The 15,304-nt window shown below is 38.3% G+C and overlaps 1 protein-coding gene across 3 annotated transcripts in view; it reads right to left on the reverse strand.

The window, feature by feature from the left end:
* The window catches only part of mvb12bb (multivesicular body subunit 12Bb), a 68,704-nt gene extending 53,659 nt beyond the window's left edge, over positions 1-15,045 (reverse strand). Inside the window, exons 1-3 of one of the 3 annotated variants that reach the window (XM_041786779.1) lie at positions 15,004-15,045; positions 12,018-12,111; positions 10,204-10,303 (exon numbers count right to left, since the gene is read on the reverse strand). In XM_041786779.1, the coding sequence (XP_041642713.1) occupies positions 10,204-10,296 (93 nt within the window). In that variant the 5' untranslated portion in view covers positions 10,297-10,303; positions 12,018-12,111; positions 15,004-15,045. The remainder of the gene's footprint in view (positions 1-10,203; positions 10,304-12,017; positions 12,112-15,003) is intronic. The other 2 variants (XM_041786776.1, XM_041786778.1) reach the window with 2 other exon arrangements.
* Positions 15,046-15,304: the final 259 nt, after the last annotated feature.

A 15,304-nucleotide genomic window follows, 5' to 3' on the forward strand; every position in this document is an offset into this window, starting at 1 on the left:
GTAAATGTAGGTGTGCAGAGCAGAATGATAAAGCAAAACACAACCTGCAGACTGCATCACACACACTTCTCCATCGTTCCAGCAAATACGCTCGGCTGAAGCGTCATGTTCCATTGGCTATCATGTGAAAATCACCTAAATAACTGCCAGAGTTATTTTCTAAAGGGATCCTTTACAAAGAAGAGTCAATCTAATGAGGTTCATTCAAATGAAGAAGTCATAGATCTCTGCACCCACCCACACACATTACCCCCTTGACAATAATGATGAATGACCTCGGTGACTGGGTTGGGGGGAAACATGGCATGGGGAGATTCATGAAAAACCACCACTGACTAGATGGGATGAGAGCAGAGAGTAGACTGGGGAACAGAGATAGATAGTGGGATGAGAGAGAGAGAAAAAGCGGGAGACGAGCGGCGAGAGGAATGGCGGGGCGTCTCCAGCAGCAGTTCCATGAAAGGTCCCAGAAGGAGCCGATACATCACCGGGCTCCCTCTTCCTTACAAGACAACCCGTCTTGGCCACTTTTTCCAGGTCAGTAGCCAGCGCATCCTGTCAGCGTAAACAAAGGGCTCGCTTTGTGAAACCCAAAGTCAAGTTGAGGAGTAACGAGGGCACGCTCCTCCTCCGAGGCACCTCAGGCATCATCCTGCCACAGACGCCGGCAGCAAGGCTGCGACGCACCTTGAATGTGAAACGCCAACTGCTGAGCTACTGCAGGAGAGGCATGTGTAAAGTTACGGTGGCTCCTCTCTCATACTTTCAAGTGTGCCTCTGTACGGCTCCGTCATTACAACGACTTCAATCAAAAGAGCGCCACATGTCTGATAAGAGACGTCAGGCTCTGATATTGAAATATGTTTGTAGCATTTGAATCAAAATGCAATGACAGATTCAACTGCCACTTCCTGAAATCTGGAGCTTACAGTGATCTAAAAGCCCACCTATGAAACGAGTCTTTAGGGGGTGCTGAATTCTCCTGTGAAGGATCTCTGGAGACAGATGCCACCAGCAAGTTTCTATGAAGCAATGAGAGGCGCAGCTGTGAATAAAACGATCTAACGGCACACAATCAGAAATCTCAGGGGAGTGAAACCAGGTGGAAAAGACATAAAGAGAGGTACAGGGAACAAACCAGTCCCTTCAATGAAGCATAAAAGACTGAAAATAGAAAATGGTTCAGATTGTTTCTTTTAAGAGAGATGACTGCTGACTGTAAAGAGCTTCATCAACTACTACAGTGAAAAAGACTTGAGTTCAAGTTTGACATTGTGTTCTCTGGGGGTATTTGGCTTGAGAAAACAGCTCTTAAGTTTGTGCATGAAGTACGGAGTCTGGGCATTAACAGTGGAGTTTGGGACTGATTAGCATAAGAGGAGAATAACAGCTAGCATAGCCCTCTTCAAAGTTTAAATGAGACATATCATGGAAACTCCACCTTTTCAGTATTTAGGGAATAAATGTGGGTATCTGGGGTATCAACTGATGTGCAAAATCTAAAATAAGCCAAGGCCAACCTTTGTTTTTGCTCAGCCTACATCTGAGATTGAAAAAATCTTCCATTTGGAGTCTTCATTGGCCTTCATTTATCAATCTGGAGTAGAGACCAGTGTAGATGTGGGTGTGGAAATCCTCTCATGACACGGTCCACATGGGATTTACGAAACTTACGTTTTGCTAATCAGTGCATTAAGGAGCGGATGTTGATAAATACGTTGCCCGAAAACAATCGTCATTGAAATAACATGCCTTTTTATATTCACAGTTCAGCGGGCCTCACTCAGAGTTTATGACATGGAGGTATGTAACACGGCAAAAAAGAGTGCTCCTCTTGTAACACATGCAATCTCCAGCTCAGAGGAGAAAAAGTCAAGAAAATGTGTTGTTTGTCAGCCTGAAAGTGGCATTAAATGGAATAAAAAACAAACCTGGAAGGGAGTCATTAATGCGGTTAAGAGCATCGCTGAGGCCAGCTGAACTCCAGATGAAGGAGCAGGAGTTCTTCTGCATTTACAGAGACAAGCGCCAAGAAAGAGCTGGTTTATACTGAAGTAGGGATGCAATGATATCACATTTTTCCAGACCGAGTACAAGTACTAACATTTGGGTACTCAGAGATAACAAGTACAAACATGAGAACTTAATAACACCATAACTCTTTTTTTTTTAAATTTTATTTTGAAAGTTTGTTTTATCTCCATCAGATGCTCCTCACCCCTCTTCACAATTTATCAGTGCATAGTTTCATTCTCTACTTCTGTCATCCTCATTTATGTTAAAATATCACGGAACTGTAGACATGGCTCCAACTTTGACTACGTACTCACATAATGAAAGGCTAACTCATGCTTTTAAATGATACCGAGCACAGTATCTGCAATGTTTCATGAGTAATAGTACAAGGACATAAGCCTGGTACAAGTATTGAGATGCACGATATTGGATTTTTACCAATACCTGATATGCCAATATTTACAGATTCAACTGAGCTGTTACCAAATACAGACACTAATATTTAATTTAATTTTTTAAGACCTGAAATCTCAGTCCTTTGAACACACTTAAAGGTTTGAGGATGAACAAAGATACAAACTTTAGTCCTTAAAACACCCTTTAAGGTTTAAAGAATGGGGATACAAAAAGAACAAGACCTCAACTGACATAGGTCTGTTGGTCCAGCCTAAAACTGAATTTATGAGTGTGTATGGTAAGGCTGAATGATTCTAATTGCTATTTTTTCCCCAATATTGCGATTTTGATTTAACATACAATTATTTTTAGGTTCAACAAATACAGGAAATAAATCATTCTACATTAAACCAGCACAACATTAGATAATTTAAACTAAGGAGGAAAGATTTGAGAAAAATATCCAAATGCGATTTTGGCTCATATAGCAGATTTGATATCAATTTCTAAGCTGAAGGAGATGATCATTTTTTATGTTACTCTCATTTTGATTAAGAAAATCATATACAAGAACAGGAAACAGGAAACAGGATTTTTGTAAACTATTCTAAAAAAAAAAGACATGAATGTTCATATAATGTGTAAAGTATAAAATCTGTGCTGCAAAAACAAATTTATCAAACTGGTATTTTGACACGTTAGGTTAAGGAATTTTGCACTGTCTGTGATTTGAAAATGGCAGCAGCTTATATTGCAATTTAAACTAATTTGTGATTAATTGCCCAGCCCTAGTATATGGCCAAAATATACAGTTAATATATCAGATGCAATTATTGGAAGAAACTTTGGTATCTGCTGGTGCCCACATTCACCTTTTTAAGCTAATATCTCCCTGCACTGATATCAGGCTGACAATATTGTGTATCCCCGGAGCTGACCGATAGTGATCCCAATATAAATGAAAATAATCATGATCATGACTTTTACTGTAATCAAGCAGCCTTAGAACCAAGACCTGATACTGGTAACTGTATGTGTGCATTCCCAATACTGGGTCAAAAACCTCATCTGGTGTTTGATCCATTTTATATTTTAACCAAAGCACAGCAAAGTCATTTCATTTAGACCACAGGGGGCTGTGTTAAATGTGGAGAATGGCACACAGATGGTGGCGCTGGGCCTGTAGCTCCTCTCCCACATGTCATGCCCTGCTCTGGCATCCCCATATCTGACTCTATCCACCGTCCTCCACTGACTATAATACCATAAAAAGTGTTATCAGTACAGGAATGCAGACGTGCAAGGACAACATTAAAGCTGGCTGTACTAGCCCTGCAAACTTTGGCTACACTCTGCAAACCGTTATGATGCTGTACATACTTGTGGGTGACTTGTGGTAATTTTAACTGTTTTCTGAGTGTTTTCTGTACTTGAGACAAGTCAACAAGTCTAAATTTAGATTTCCATGCAATCAGCTTTAAATGTAGCCATCTGGGAACATCAATATTTCAGTTTTCTTTCTTTCTTTTAAACTGTTTTTCTGATTGCCCAGGACTTTCATGAAGCGCTTCTGCTTGTAGCTATTGCAGTGCACTATTTGTTGTGTCTCAATAATCAAACAGTTCAGAAGCAACATAGTTTTTTTTCTGAGGCATAGGAGTGCCAGTAAAGTTGTTAATGAGTAGGCTAGCTAATCTTATTGTCCCTTTTTCACTCATCATGCAAAGCTAAATTCCTCCTTACTTCAGAATCAGCCCACAGATATACGACTGTATATGCATCCACTATAACTCTTGGCAAGAAAGTGAACAAGCTTAAAACAAGCTTATTTTTAACTGTCACACTATATCCTGAAAGATGAAAAATAGACAAGCAGCTCTCGGAGTGTTGCAGCATGATAGCTAATCAGAAGCTAGTAAAAGTCTTCTTTACCTAAAGTAATGAGTTTATGAGCACAGGATGTCAGATTCTCAGGTGAATCTGAAACACACGCCTATCTGCTCAGTAACCTCTACACAGAGCGTGAGCGTGCATGAATCCACTCCCAGTGTTTGATGTTGGGTGGCTGCTGGTGCTTCAGCAAAGCTCCTGATCCCAGCGGAGCAGTGTTTGATCTGGGCCTGTGCTCTCGAGTGTTGGAACAACCTGCTCAAGTTCAGAGATGTGAGCGCCTCGAATCAGAGAGCAAAAGAGTTAATCAGGCCTTTGATCTGCTGTATAAAAAGTATGGTTAGAATGGAGAGCAGTCGGTATTAAGGAGGAATTCTTAAAGAAGTCTAGTTTGAAAGGAAGAAAAAATCAATACAGTGTAATATCTGGAGACTTCCCCTTCTCAGAGCTGCATTAACACTGAAGACGAGCGGTGATATTTTTGTTTGTCTGCAGATGAAAGCCCTCATCGTGATGTTCAAAGATCTTCTTGAGGATTGGAGAAATGCATTAGAAGTCTTTTATCAGAGACTGAAATGCCTTGAATGTTTTCTCGAAGGCTAACTTGTACTTGACTTCTTATTGCAGATAGGATTTCGATATTTCATAACGTTGAAGGATGAGTTTTATAGATTTTGATTCTACTAAGTAAAACCAGGTCAGACTGAAATGCATCACTAAAGATAATAGTAGCAATAACCATGTTAAACTTTTGCTATTTAGCAGGTTTTTTTCTCTCTAGCAGCTCCAATGTTGCTTTTGTTGACAGCTCAGTGTATTGCTAACATTTGCTAGTGGACAATAATACCAAAAAGCGATTTGAAGGGTTTAAATTGTAACTAGAAGTAGTTGTAAGTGGAATAAGTCTGACCTATTACAAAGAGGTGGTTAAGCCAGATATATATTTAACTCTGCATTCAGTTAGCAATCACATAACTGCATGCATACTTGATTATACATCATTTACGTGTTTTTACAGTGATAATGTGTTTTGTGGCAGACCGTTTTAGGTGGCAGAAGGTTAGCTTGCGATAGCTTGGAGTCAGTTCACATGATGCTCTGCGGGAAAGGACAAAGGCCAGAATAACAAGACCAGGTTAAAACCCAGAATATGGCCAACCCTAGTGATTTTGTCATTATTGTTATTTTTTGTGAGCCAAATTTATTGTGGCTACTTAAATGTATAGCTACATGCTGTCCTCTCTCTCTCTCTCTCTGTCTCTCCTCTTAATAAAGCTCTTCTCTGTGTGCATATGAAACTCTACAGAGACATGTGTCAGACTTCACTGATAAAGACAGACACTGAGTCACTGGAGGTTAAATGTTTTTGTTTGTCAGATATAAGTCTTAAATGGTAGTAGGTTTATACTAACAATAAAAAACTTACTGTTAATGAACCGTTTATTCTAAACAAAATAAAACTACAGCAGGTTTCATGAACGATTGTAATTCTCCTCAGACAGGTGTGTAAGGGTCTTTATATGTGTAAAATTAAGCTGAATTTCTACTTTAGTGTTTCTATTGTGTTTTATATCCGTTAATGATCAATAAACATCACATTTATCGTATTCCTTGCAAATGAAGACGTGTCAAATGTTCAAGTAGCATTCTCTTAACAAAACAAATGCAGAGATTTTAACATTTATTTGTTCCCCATACAGATATAGTATTAAGGAAATATTTACTAAATATATTTTAACATAGCACACAACCCTGGCTCATGCAGGTGACACAGAGACACACACTTGGAGTGCACACACACACACACAGTGCTGATGCACTGGTCCTCCATGGTGAGAGAGGAGCTTTTAGAGGAGGAAGTTCAGGTGTTTGTCCTCAAGTATTCTGAAACTTTTTACCTCAACAGATAGAAGCTTTGAGTCTACACTACCAACATGTTAGCCTGCGTTTCAGTGTAGGTGTTTGTGTGAGTGTCACGTTTGTGTGTGTCATTGTTATGCAGAATGAAAGAAGACCAGGATCAGAGGAGAGCAGCCAACGCTGCCGCGTAAAAGACACACGAACAGTCAAAGAGAAAGGGACGATAGGAGAAAGAGTGACAGGGGGACAGGAGCTCATGATGGAAAAATTAAGAACCGAAGATTCAAGCAGGAGTCTCAAATCACGATTCCAAGTAAAGTCTGGAGTCTTGTGCGTGTGAGTCCATGTCAAGTCTCAAGTCACCGGTGTGCGACTTAAGTGCGACTCAAGTCCAAGTGGCGGACTCATATTCATACAAGAAGGTACCCTTTCCCCCTCAACTATCATATAGTGATGCCAAAGCAGGTCAGGAGAAAAGTGAAAACATCTTTCCCAACATGAAAAGCTGTTAGGGTTGTTTTTATTCTTTATTTTATACAGAAATGTGGTACAGTTCTGGATAAACAGACACAATGCTAAAGCTATATCTGAGGTATTTGGAGCAGTGGAGGCAGCCATTAGACGGCTTTCAGTCCAACTAAACCCCACCCATAGCGCAACTCTGTATGTATGGCTCTAGTGAACACAGTGGAGGCAGCCATTACCGACGGCATTCAGTACAAGCAAACCCAACCTGTATTCTATGGCTTATAAAGTAGGGTCACTCACTCAGGCATTTAGTCAGTCAGTATACGGACAGAGCCATATGCAGGGCTGACCTCATTGGTCAGCCAAAAAGACTCTAAGGACAAATGTCAGTTGAGACAGACCAAAGCCAGTCAAGAGAAGTGCAAAATCTGTTCAGTATTTTTCTTCACTGGGTACAATGAATATAATATAAATATGCACCAAATTCCATGGCAGTGTATATAAATGTTTGTAAGATATTCCAGATATGCAAAAACAAAACAAACAAAACCCCCCAAAATAAACAAACAATAAAAAGTTAAATGAAAACCTGATTTTGACACTAAAATGAAGGGTAGGTGGCTATAATTAGCTTTCGGTCTTTAATAAATAAGAATTTCAGTCTACACAATAGTTTTCACAGAATGAGTTAGAGTTAAAGCTATAATCCACTACTAGCACGGTTAAACAATAATTAGATAAAAAAATAAGGTGAAAATAATTTGATTTTAGCCAACAACACTATCTGTATGTTTTGAAGATTTATAGAGGTTGTGTGGAAGTTTTAATTGGTTTTCAATTCATAATTCCTAAACCCTTTATACTTGATGCAGTGACTGTTACAGCTTTAAAATGTTAATTTATTAGAGCTTTTAATAACTGGAGTCTGAGCAGTCTCCAAATTTCAGACAGCTTGACTATGTTTTGTTGGCTAACAAAAGAAAAAAGTGTTAAAATCGTATTGAACATCTACAACTGAGAAAAACAGGTGACATTAGCCCTAACAAAAGCACACAGTATTTGCACATCATGTGAAATGCACTGGCACAGAGGAGCAGCAGAGGAGGAAGTCTAAAGGGGTTTCTCTCTCTTTGTCACTACCGTGTGGTGTGCGTGCAGCTTCCCTGCCAGTGGCTCCGTTCTGATGCCAACCCACCATCATCTGCCAGAGATTAGAACAAGCTGGGTGTGCAGGGTGGAGCAGGAAGACATAAAAACTGAGGCGGTGTTGGGGGGGTTTGGGGTTTAGGCTGAAAGCAAGAAGAAGTCTGAAAAGGAAGAGAGATGGAGGAAGAGAGATCTGCCCTTGAGCTTGCTTTGTGCTTTGTATAACACACACAATCTTTTCTTTTAACTCCCTCCAACCTTTACAACACAAAGAGAGGTTCAACTGATTCCTGCATTACATGCCCACATACTCACACTGTTGTTAAAGTTGTTGGTAATGTAAGGAGAACAGGGGGGTAAACTGGTGGGCATCAAGCAAACATCATTAAACCATTGCCTCTGGTGTGTCTGTAACACTGGTGGCAACCAGTAACAATGTCAGGAAGGAAATCTTACTGATCATCAAAGTAAACTTTATGAATAAGTCATCTATCATCTTCAAAAAAAGAACATCATTCTGGCTGGCTGCCAGCATGCCGCAAGTAAGTTATGATACATAATCACTTAAAACTATAACACGTACAATCTACAGAGGACTAAAACACACTGAAAAGCACATTATGTCAAATTAGACATTTTCCTCAATGATAATCTGACTCTGCAGTGAGCAGAGAATGATATAGGTCTAATGCCAAAGTACAAATGAAGCTTCATTCTTGGAGACTGGAGATCCACCCCTTTCTTTTCAAAGATGAATTGCTGATATGATGTCAGTCGTATAAATGAACAGACTCACGTTCAGGTTGAACTGAGGATCAGGTCAGTAAGGACCTTTCTGGTAACCCTGGACCTACTTCTCGCCCACACTGATGCAGTCTGAGGTCTCACCCCAAAACTCACTTCAGAGCCCTTGTCAGAGACTCCATGCAGCATATTTAGGCACACTGCATGGTGGGCAGCTATGATGAGTAATTCTGGTTTATTTTGTACCTACTGCTTATTTATCCATTTCTCAGTCTAAGAGATTTTTTTCTCAAGTATTTGTCTGATATTTAGTAAATGATTCTTTCTCTTTAGATTAATTTTAGGGATTTGTTTACTATTGGACAGGACAGCTGAAGTGAAACAAAAAATATGTGTATAGAGTAGGAATGCATGATAATATTGGTAAGATTCTGGTATCGGAGAGCAGTCAATATTGGTATCGGCAGATATTAGCTTATAAAGTAATTAGTACCTCCACCAAGGAGGTTATGTGATTGGGTGAGTTTGTTCGTTTGTTTGTTTGTTAGCAACATAACTCAAAAGTCAAGGACGGATTTTCATGAAATTTTCAGGAAATGTTAGAAATGGCATAAGGAAGAACAGATTAGATTTTGGGAGTGATCCAGATCACCATCTGGATCCAAGAATTTTTTTAAGGATTCTGTACTATTGGGAGATAGGGCTTATGGCAGAGGTCTGCACTGTTACCACTTTACACCAGGAGATGGCGGACATGAGTTACTTATTCAAAGTTTTGGAGTTTATACAGTTTGAAAGACACACGCCCGGTCGTGGAGACAAGTTGGAGCATAGCGGAGAGAAAGACAGTGAATTGTAGCAAGAATACTCACAATGCTGGGAGGAATAGAGGAATATTCACCCTCTGCCATGACTTCCACATGTAGCGAAGCCAATGCTTTGCCTCACCGTGTCTCCACCTCACCGGGGAGGGAGTAATCGGCGAATTAGATTTTGGGAGTGATCCGGATCACCATCTGAATCCAGGAATGTTTTTAAAGGATTCTTCACTATTGGGAGATAGGGCTGATGGCGGAGGTCTGCACTCTCTGAGTGCTTTTCTAGTTGATATATGCCAATATGAAAATTTCTGCTGATATTTCCAGCTGAGATTTTGGCTCTAAAAAAATCTACATACATCAGCTGTATATATTCATACAAAACTGCAAAACTGGATAATTTTCTACATGTAATGTAGTTATCATAGGTCATTAGAGCCATCATTTCATTGTTTTTTAGACAGTTGAGTCTCATAGTGGGGGCAAACTGTTGCCACACAACTAATTTCAGGGAAAATAGTTGTTAATGTTTCTGTCATAGTTCTTGCTATTTTTTACTCTAATGGTGTCTGTTGTGCACCAAATGCAGCTATTTTAAATTATAATTTTTGGTCTTTTTATATCTTTTTCAGCAGAAACACAAAAAAAATGTACAGGTAAACAGAGGAATAGAGTGAAAGAATCAGCAGTAATGCCCTTGCTTTTCCCTGGTGGAAATCAATTTCTCATTTGAATCAGTTTTGTTTTATAATAAACATTATGTCAACATTTATTAATAACAACTCTTTGTTTTGTTTAGTGCATCCTTATTACATCAAGATGTTTCATGAAAAAATGCTCCCTATAGTTTAAAATGAAAACTCACAGCATAGAAGCCATCATGGGCCTTGTTAAGAAAACTGACTACTCCGACTGCAGAGATGGGCTCTGTGGGCAGCTGGCTGCTCACTTCAGACATGTTGAAACTGTGGAAGACAAGAGAAGAGGCAAATCTCACATTTGGAATTTAGTGAGAAAACATTAAAGAAAGATGCACGTTTGATTTTTCTCTGAATATAAACCTAAGACAGCATGCAATTTAGTGCAATACTTCAAGTGCATTGCTCGTTAATATTGAAAAAAATATGGTGCAAAGCAAACTTCAACTTTACACTCACAAAAAGGCATTCATTTAAATTTAAAAACATTTAATAAATGCACAAAATGCAGCTAATGAAACTAAATGAGGGTGGCTGCCTTCAGGGTCACTAGATGGAAAATGTACAAGGCTTTCCTTGGCTAAAATGACCACATTATTGACTTCTTGATGAGGTTTATTAGGATCTAGAAGAAAAATTGGGCACCTAATCTAGGCTCCAATGACAAGTGAGACCTACAACCAAACAGCTTTTGGAGACCACCCAACGACTTCACAAATCACAAATTAGAGGGAGCGATCACATATTTTCAAGGAAGTCCCAATCAATTGCTATCTACTCCTGTCTAAGGGAATTTTTCCCTAATGGGTATGCAAGCCTTTTACAGTCTAAGTGGCTTTTGCAATGGCTCCCTTATGCAATCTGATTGGATTAGTTTTAAAGCATCCTTGTTCTAACTGACAAAGTTGCAACATTCAATCTTGATGTTTACAAAATCTATTGCAATTAAGCTGATCAAATTAGGGGATTTGCTCCAGAAACAGCTGTCTCCTTAACAAATGTTAGCTAGCTGTACTTATTCAAATGAAACAGGATAGCAAATTAGCTAATAGAATGAAGGATCTCTTTGTACCATTAATTTGCTCAAAATGAGCTTTGTTTACCATGCAGCAAAGCATGAGGGCTTAAAAACACTTCTAGACCAAAGGACCATCTATCCAAAGTGATTTCCAACCCCTCAGAGAAATACCCATATTTGTAGATAAAAGGTATGCAATCTTAAATATTCTACACTGGAACTATATCTTTTATTACTATATAATGTACTATCTTATGACAACAAAGTCTCATAAAATTTGAGTCTTTCATAAAATAGGGAGATGCACAATTAAAGGAGCCATATTCATGTTGAACTATCAAAAACTTTTTGTCATACAAGTTTATGAGCATGTTGTCTCTGTTATCACTCAGGCTATTACAGTAAATCTATTCCTTGGAAAACTGAGCAGATGTAGTTGACATTATCTAAGGTGGTTACTGATCCAGTATCATTTTTTTCCTCTGTTTACATCTATATATGACACAGCTCTTTGTTGCAGGCATAATAGCAATACTTTGTTAGGCTAGGATGGAGGTAAACAGAAGGATGCCCTACAGGTGTATCACTTTAAAAGTCACCCTTCTTACCGGTGACTTCCGTCCAATGCGTCAGTGATTGTCCTGGTAACACATGTTTAAAAAATATAGAAATAATTATCTCAAAAGTATATTTTGATTATAACGAAAATCTAAATCTTTAAAACAGGTTATTCAACATCTATTCTAACAATGGAAACCATAGTCTCTTAAAGTCACCAGTCAACATGGTTACTCTTTAAACCGAAACACCTTTTCCGGTGAATACACGCGTTTCTGATAAAAATGCAACGTTTCCTCAAAGCAGGTGCCAACTTGCAGCTAAATATATTGGAGAAGGCCCATTAGAAAATACGTATTAAGCTGGAATTGGGCACTAAACCTGTGAACAGTTGGTTTTGTTTACCTCGTATAAACGTGTCGGTCTCCCAAGTGCTGTTACCTTTCCAGCTTCGGACTTTGCACCGAGCCGCGCCAAACAGCCGGAAGTGATGTAATCCCTAGAACAACTTTTAATTATTAATATAAGAAAAAAACATATCTAAACACTTGCAAAACAGCGCTCTTTCCCGTAAATGTGGTTTTCAAGCTAATTTATTTTAAAAATAAATAAATAAATAACAAACAGCCTGCCATTTTCATGGCAGCACAGAAAAAAATCAATGAATGTTTTATGTGCTAGGAAAAAAAAACAAGCCAGCAGCTGAATTGACCCGTGTGTATGTCTTTCCAATAACTTTTGAGATCTAATTTGGCCATGGTAACTACATTAAGGCTGTGCTTCACTTGATGGCTATCATTACATGAATGTATCCATGGGTCATGCCTTCTGACAGTTGGTTGTTTCTCCAATCATCACATGTCATTATTGTAATCAGATACAAGCAAGATAAAGAGAAATATATCAGCTTAGCAGTAACATTGGGATGGAGGCTACATCTCCCTCAGTCCCTCCAAAACACCACAGGGCGACAGATGCTATCCCATCACAAGTTTATTATTTCTTCTCCTATCATACCAATCAAATAAATGATTTCATTCTGCAACTATTATCCTAATTTATTCAAATCGTAGACTTGTTGCTCTGTTTTGTGACATGGTGCCATATGCCAGCATGGTGTCTTCATTGGGGCTTCACACTGTGAAATGTCTTTCATGGGTTTACATGGCTGTACATGATGAGATCAGGCCCCCTCCCTTTATTCCTTTCTATTTGTTGTTTTACATTTTCATAAAAACTGTTGTCTAGAGTGTAAAGAGTAAAAATAGCCTACCACTTCACAGACCAGCAACCACCCCCCACACTCTGTTGATGTTTATTAAGGTGGCAAAATCATGCCTGTGTTTGCTGACAAGTGTTTGGTTGGGTTTCTAAATTTAATTTATGAAATTCTCAATGTGCTGCTATATTATCTGTCCTTAATATAGATATGACTACTGTGGTAGGCCTACATTTTAAATGCAATTCAGAAATAACCAGCCGGTCCCTTGCTGGAGAAGGATTGATTTATCTTCCATTAAACTACTGCAGCGGACAGTAACTAATTATATTAACTCAAGTGACTGTACAGTAATTGAGTAGATTTTTGGGTGCTTGCATTTTTAAGTATATTTTGAAATAAATTTTACTTCTACTTAAGTTTTAACCAGAGTAACTATACCTTTACTCGAGTACTTGTACTTTTTCCACTTCTGTTGACTACACAGGAGCACATAGAGAAAGAATGATTCCACATTACATCCCAAAAGAGCTGTTGTTTTTCTCTTTATTATAGAGATGAAACTTTAACTGAACAACCTGACTGAATAGCAATATTATCATGTTGTTCTTGTCGAAAGGAAAAGATCATATTTTACTGTACATCTCCTCAGCAGCTACTAGAGCCGAACGATTTGGGAAAATAGTCTATTTGGGCCTCAATTTTTCTAATATTGCAGTTGCGATTAGATTTGCAGTAATTTTGTAAGTCCCTTAACTTGTGTTTTTTTTTTTCAAAAACAAGTAATGAATGAATGAATTGTACGCAACACCTTATTAGATAGATTAAACATAAACTGTTATTTCCTGTAGGCCAGGCCTATGTTAGGAGGAAAGTAGATGAGGAATTAAGCAATATAATTGCTATAAATTTATTTATCTACTTCAAAAACACTAGTAAACTGACTGGTTAGTTTACCTTACAGCCCTGTAGGCAACAAAACAAGGCTCTGCTAAACATGCATGGAGTAAATATCAATACTAAAATCAGTAACAGTTAGGGCTGAATGACATATTGCAAATTCAGCATGAATTGTTGTATAATTATTTTTATATCATTCTAATTTTCTTGATAAGAATAACGTGCAAAATGAAGGAAAGTTGGATTTTTTGCAAACTGTGAAAAAAAACTTGACACTTAAATGCTTGCATGATGTGTAGAGCACAAAATCTTTTAGGCTACTTGAGTAGATTGATACACCAGTTTTCGTTTGTTTGTTTGTTTTGTTTTTACCTTTACTCAAGTACATTTTCACCAGATTAAATGTACTTTTTCTTCAGTACAATAGCTGTGCACTCTTTCAAACCTTTGAAAACTACCATTAAAAGTTTTAATTTATTTGAAATTTCAAGAATAATTTGTGATGAAAAACTCAATGAAATAAAAAATTAATTCAAAGGTTTAATATAGTAAACTGTCTCATAAATACAAAATTATTGAGCAATTATGTAGCCTTTTACCTCTGTATTAAGCATTGAAAGTCAGGACATTCAGCTGATCATACAATCAAGTTATCAACATGTAAAGTCAAAACATTGTTTTAGTTTTGTGACCAGAAATTACATGTTACGTTTCTGTGACGTCATGGCGGTGACCCTTGAACGTTTATTGTGTAGTTAGCCAGCTACACACAGCCCTAATATACTAAGGTAAGGCCGACAGTTTGTAGTACTACAGCTGATTAACAGCACGACTCAGTTTAGTTTACACTGAAGTCTAAGTTCTGGCATGCTTGTATGATAAACATGCTGGTTGTTCACCGCTTTTTTTCTTGCTAATGAAAAAGGAGTGGGTCTCAGCGTGCACGAGGTTTAAGATTTACCAACGGCTGATTCCCTCAAGAGGATGCTAACTGCGAACACGATAGAGGATGGCAAATATGGATTACTGGAAGGACGGGGAAAAGTATGAAGATGGAAACCGCCTAAAGAAGCTGCATCAATATGTAAGTAAGCTTTGAGTTTGAGAAAGTTGCTTCTGTTACCACTGTGTGACTTGGGTTGATTTTAACTACTATAACAGTCAAGCTAGCTGAGAGCTGCTGAGAGCTTCTGCCGAAGTAAATGAGAGCGCCATGTTGATGGTGGTGTCGGTTTTTGATTAGGGTTCAAGTATTTTGTAAATAACACTTACACTATGTTCCATTTGTCATGTAACTGGTAATCCGACTTTTTTCCCCACCTCTGACCGGAAGTGGCAGATAGAACGTCTCTCCAAGTCGTATTTACAAGTCGTGAACTCGGTATTGCACAGAGCACCCCGACCTTAAAGTCACAACATAGTGACACAAAGTATTAAGTGTAGTAAAAACTTTGATTTTGACCTGTTTTCAGAACCTTTTGCTGTTTCTCAGTGCATTTGTAGAAATGGTAGACACAGCACTACCCTGCGGTTGCATGTCATGTGCAGCAACAGTCTTTTCATATATGAAATA

This window comes from Cheilinus undulatus, linkage group 5, assembly GCF_018320785.1.
Source record: "Cheilinus undulatus linkage group 5, ASM1832078v1, whole genome shotgun sequence".
Lineage (NCBI taxonomy): Eukaryota > Metazoa > Chordata > Actinopteri > Labriformes > Labridae > Cheilinus > Cheilinus undulatus.